Genomic DNA, 6,000 nt, shown 5'->3' with positions numbered 1-6,000 from the left:
ATGAACAGAGTCTCAGGAGACAAGATTAAAACCCTGTGAGATGGGCTATCACTAAGTGCTTTTGAGTTGAAGCTAGATTTGGAGAGATTTACAAGGTAAAAATCTAAGATGAAGACGGGAATCCCCCATGACAGAGACAGAGTTTCAACAAGATTGACTGACTGTCTACACTTCTGCTGCTTTGGAAAAGCAGCTAGCATAATCAAAGACCCCTCGCACCATGAACATACTCTCTTCCACCTTCTTCCATCAGGAAAAAGATACAAAGATCTGAGGACATCACCTACCAACTCATAAAACAGCTTCTTCCCTGCTGCCATCAGACTTTTGAATAGACCTACCTCACACTAAGTTGATCTTTCTCTATGACTGTAACACTACATTCTGCACAGTCTCCTCTATATACGGTATGCTTTGTCAGTGTGGCATGAAAGAAACAACACTTTTCACTCTATTCTAATAGATGTGACAATAAGAAATCAAATCAGAGTTGAAGCTGTACGTGAGTTGGTGCTAGAGAATCCAGATGAACAGAGTCTCAGGAGATAAGACTGAAACCTTGTGAAGTGGTTTATCACTAAGAGCTTCTGAGTTGGATCTAGATTTAGAGAGAATTACAAAGTAAAAATCCAAGACGAAGACTGGAATCCCTCGTAACAGAGTTTCAAGAAGATTGATTGACTGTTCATTGACATTGGGGTGCACAGGTCAGCTAGACAATCAATATCTTTTCCCAGAGGTAGGGGAGTCTAAAACTAGAGGGTGTAGGTTTAAGGTGAGAGGAGAGAGTACAGAAAGGTCCAGAGAGGCAATTTTTTCTAACAGAGGGTAGTGTGGAACAAGCTGCCAGAGGTAGTAGTAGAGGCAGATACAATTTTGTCTTTTAAAAAGCATTTAGACTGTTACATAGTTAAGATGGGTATAGAGGGATATGGGCCAAATGCAGGCAATTGGGACTTGCTTAGAGGTTTAAAAACAAAGGGCAGCATGGACAAGTTGGGCCAAAAGGCCCGTTTCCCTGCTGTAAACCTCTATGACTGAGTGGATTGTTGAGAAATCATGAAGTCTGTCTTTGATGTATCAAATAAATCGGTTGGAATAAAACCTGGTGTTGTCAGACTTTTTACTTTGATGTATCTGCCATTTATTGTGCAGGATGATGCATAGACCACAGCCTGCTAATTTGGAATGTTAGAAGATATAATTTAAATTGTTTAATCTCTGACCTTGTACAGTAAAATTTGTTTGTTCAAAACTTCAGGAATTCTTGTGGCGTTATTCCCTTAGCAGGTGTCTTGAATCTTAAACTTCATCTACTTTCAATAGAAGTCTGTTCACCCTAAACCAGATTGTATCAAGAACCTGGAGACCTGGTCCAGAATTGTAACTCAAAGGAAAAGGTGGTTACAAAGGCCATCATTCTGATGTAAAACTTAAGAGTTTGAATAAATCTGATTCAGGGTGTGACATTGCTGGCAAAAGAAATCTGTTCATCAGATTTGGAAATAATTCTATTACAGCATAAGAACGCTTCAAGTTGTATAGAAAATCAGACCATGGGATTTATGCAAATTTCTGTACTCTGCGCTCAGACTGCAGCAATTACAGAGTGATTGCTATTCTAAAACTAAAACTGCAAGGCTATGCTTTGAGGGTGGCCAAGATGGATGAAACGAAAGATGACATGGGAAGAGGGAGGGTAAATGGGACTAGAACTATTATTTCACATGGAAGATAAATACTGAAAGACTGGTTGTGCTGAATGGCTTGGCTCCATGTTCAACTCCGATGCAAATAATGGTAGTCAAATGCAAGATATTTTTTATTTTCATTCAGTGGGAGCACACTCAACTTCTGAGGTTTTTGATTCAAGCCCCACTCTAGCCTTGAACATAATCTGACACTTCAATGCAGTACCTAGGGATTGCTGCACTGTCAGAAGCACTGTCTTTCAGATAGGACATTAAACCAAAGGGACTACATCTGCCTGAGAAGGCATTCAACAAGTTCTCCTTGGTATCCCAGGGAAATATCATCACTTCATTATTAAATCAGATTATCTGGCCATTTATCTAATTGTTGTTTGTGAGATCCTGCCCTATGCAAAATACCAGCTGGATTTTCTATATTATATCAGAGATTACATTTCAAAAGAATTTAAATGGATGTGGAGCGCCTTTGCCAGCTTGAGGTCATGAAAGACGTTTTATAAATTCAAGCTCTATCAGTACTCAATTTACCCGATTCACAAACAAATTTATGATAATACATTCAACAGATAAAAACACTACCAAAGTCATCATTTTCAATGAAATATTTTATAAAGTTTACTATATACAACAGAGCATTCATATTAATACATCAAAATTGGTTCCATACAAATAGTTGTGCGTGAGCAACAACGGCGATCAGCTCCACTTGCCAAGCTGGTCACTGCTCATACATCATTTCCCTCATTGATTTGATATGTTTTATCAAACAAAATTTTGGTTTTGCTCAAGTTTAATAATACAAACTGCTCTCTAACACTATAAGCATAAGGAATAACAGATTCAAACCAAACCTCAAATCATCACATTGAAGAACTCCAATGATCAGGATGGGTGGTTTTCCATTTTGAATCCATAATACTGCTCCAGATGGAACAAAAAATTAAAAACAGAGTATTTAACCATATACAATTATAAACAATGCTGATGAGGAAATCCTTTCCCAAGGGGGAAAAAAGAGAAGTTAAGGTTTTAAAATAGTGGTTTATCTTAAAGTGCACTTGGAAGGATAGAATGTTTCAATGAGTAAAGATTCAAGTATTTTATTTGTCAATGATAACGTGTGTCTGAAGTAGCAAGTGTTAGACAAGATTTAGTTACTTGCACTGGGTAAAGCAGCAATATCGAGCTCAGTTGACAGATTTTTCTCCAGTTGTTTTTTCATTCAACATATATTCAAATATGAATTTAATTACAATTTATTCAAACTTTCTCCCCCTCCCCCCCAGTTTAAATTTACATAAAAAAGTAATTGCTACTTCATGTAAAAAGTTTGGTTCTTGACACCGAAAGCATGGTTTTATGCAACTTATGTTCAACTTTGAATACAAATCTGTGAAATACCACAATACTGTAAACTCTCCATTCATTGGAAGTTTAGCATCTGACATAACAATTCATATTAGAAAACCCTGAGGAGTATTATTACACACACCATTACAGTATTAAACAAATTCTGGGTGCATGATTTTAGTGAAGAAAAGCACATTAATGCATAAAATCATGAGCAGTTCAAGCAAAAAGCAAACAATACATTTAACTCTCAAGGAGGGTGTCCATTCCATTGTAAGAAATCTCAACACCAGATTAAAGTACAACAGGTTTATTTGGTAGCACGAGCTTTTGCAACGCTGACCCTTTATCACTTGAAGGAGGGGCAGTGCTCCAAAAGCCTGTGCCATCAAAGAAACCTGTTGGATTCTAACCTGGTGTTGTGAGATTTCTTACTGACCCTATCCCAGTCCAACACCAGCATCTCCACTCCATTTCATTGAAACAAAAACAAATTAAGCTGGACAGGTTAATTACTGCATGTTAAAAACAAACATTTTCTGGATTAAACACATTAGTTTTCCTCAGTCTCACAAAGTTATCGTTTGGCTCAAGTGAAAAGGAAACCTATAAATTAATAAAATGGACAAACTGCATAGCAGTCCCCCACAATCACTCTGACACACCAGATGCAAATATCATCTTCTTCTCTGGCAACTGAAACTCAATACTGTCTTGGTGCCATTTTTTACCAGCAAAATGAGTTTCTGTCAACATATCCTTGCCATCACTCAGACCTTCTATTTCCAACTCTAACGTCACCCAACTGACCCATCTCAGCTCATCTGCTGCTGAAATTTTCATCCATACCTCTTACCTCTAGACTTAACCAGTCCAATGCAATCCTAGCTGAACTCCCATATTCTACCCTTCATAAACTTAACCATTCCATCATTGGCAGCCACACCTTCAACTGCCCAGGAATTTTCTCCCCAAGTCCTTCTGCCTTTTTTTCATCCTTTAAAATGTTCCATAAAACCTGTCTCTGTGACCAACCTGCCCTATCTAGTATCTAATGTGGCTCTGTCAAATTTTGTTTAATTTACGTTCCTGTAAAGTGTCTTGGAATGTTTTATTGCATCAAGGAATACAAATGAATATTGTTGATATTTGTGGTTTTTTGAAGGTTTAAGAAAATAAAATGCCACATTTTAGAAAGTTACAATTTTCACAATTGAAATTTTAAAAAATTGTTAAAATCAGTTCACTCAGATTATTAAAGGTCTTCACTCAGCATTGGCAGAACTTCCTGCCCATTATTATTGCCAGATACCAAAGCTTGGATTTTCTCTTGCTGATATTGTCGAGCCCGGTTGTACAGGAACACTCCAATTATGACCAGAACAGTCCCAAAGGCAGAGTATGCAGTAATCCTGTTACTGAAGATGATGATACTAAGCCAAATTGAAAGGGCATGCTTCACCGTACTGGCAACACTAAATGGTTGGAAGCAAAGAATTAAATATTAAACACAGTCAGCGCCAACTCGATTTCACATTTCAAATATTCACTCACTCCAAGTTTCTAAACTTCAACTTTCAACTCTAATCATTAAAGCAATTAGCAAAGCAACCTTTAAGAAAAAAAACCGTTTATGAAATATTGAATTAAACAGGTGAAAATTGTAACAAAATGATTAAGTGAACAAATAAAAATGAGGAAAAATTAATCAGCTAAACATAATAGAATCTGAATAAGTAACCTGTAAACTAATGTTGAATACAAAGCTACATATATGTGCAAATTCAAATGTTCACATGTACATAGCAAATTAATTTACTTCTCCGCCTCAGTATGAATTGTCTGCACATGGAAAATGATAGACGCCAATCAATATGCACCCACTTCTCAAAAGGAAATAATAGGCACAGCTGAAACTGAAAATAGAACATAATGTGTAGCCTTAGGGAAAGGAAAGAAATAATTGTCAATCCATATTTAGGGTTTATGGTAATTTTCAAGTAGATTTTTCTTCTGTTGAAAATCATTAATTGGATAATGTGACTTACTTCAATATGCGCTTCACTTGAAATTGTCCTAGTTTACATTTCAAATTATGACAATAATTTATAGCTACAGCAGAATACATATGCAATTAAGAGCGAGTGCAAAAAGCTACATGTAACTGAATACAGACATCACAAATATACAGCAAACTTCACTGGCTCGTGCACATATTCCTCTTTTTGCTGACATTAGTGTGAAAGAAAAACTCAACAGTAAGAGGAAAATAGAATCTGGTATTCCAAGGTTTAGCAGATCAGTTGAACACCATGCTCTCAGCTTAAGCATCTTAATGTCATATCTTCTAATGTACATCCATTACATAAGTTGCAGACACACTTTAGTCCTCTATCCAAATTTGTACTCATCATTTTACTGACATTAATTTCTTTGCACATTAGCTTACCTGAAGGTAACAGGTGATATCTTTCCCATTAAAGCATATGCAGTTACACTCTGAATGTGGAATAAGATTCCATCAATTAGAAGCAGCATCACAATGTCTTGATCAAAACTAAAACTTTGTCCACTCTTTCCAAGAGCTGGAATGTCCTACAAGACAAAAAAAAAGGAACTGGATTGTTGACCTTTATATAAATTTCACAAATGTAACTAAAACATGGAAGGCTTTGAATCTATACGTTAGCAGCTACAATCCACAAGTAAAGCAAATCTGCCCAGAGTTAATAATTACAAATGGCTAGTTCTATTCAATTATTAGCAAGCACAACTATAATAAGCCTTACCATCAAGCATGGACACAAAGTATCACTTACACACACAGAAAGCCATTTCCCAATTGAACAATATTTGGACGTTTTATAATTAAAGTTGATCTACTCTGCTGTTGCTAAAGGGCAATAAAAGGTGTATCCACTACATCTCCTTCACTATA

General features: G+C 36.4%; 1 protein-coding gene across 3 annotated transcripts in view; it reads right to left on the bottom strand.

Annotated features, from left to right (window-relative positions):
- Positions 1-2,308: 2,308 nt before the first annotated feature.
- The window catches only part of LOC145360048 (solute carrier family 35 member E2A), a 34,846-nt gene continuing 31,154 nt past the window's right edge, over positions 2,309-6,000 (bottom strand). For all 3 annotated transcript variants that reach the window (XM_080214954.1, XM_080214955.1, XM_080214956.1), the window contains exons 8-9: positions 5,512-5,657; positions 2,309-4,537 (exon numbers count right to left, since the gene is read on the bottom strand). In XM_080214954.1, coding sequence (XP_080071080.1) covers positions 4,318-4,537; positions 5,512-5,657 — 366 coding nt within the window. In that variant the 3' untranslated portion in view covers positions 2,309-4,317. The remainder of the gene's footprint in view (positions 4,538-5,511; positions 5,658-6,000) is intronic.

This window comes from Carcharhinus amblyrhynchos, chromosome 30, assembly GCF_965287045.1.
Source record: "Carcharhinus amblyrhynchos chromosome 30, sCarAmb.v2.hapA, whole genome shotgun sequence".
Classification (NCBI taxonomy): Eukaryota; Metazoa; Chordata; class Chondrichthyes; order Carcharhiniformes; family Carcharhinidae; genus Carcharhinus; species Carcharhinus amblyrhynchos.
The sequence above is the reverse complement of the archived record's forward strand: the minus strand, read 5'-3'. Positions and strand labels throughout refer to the sequence as shown.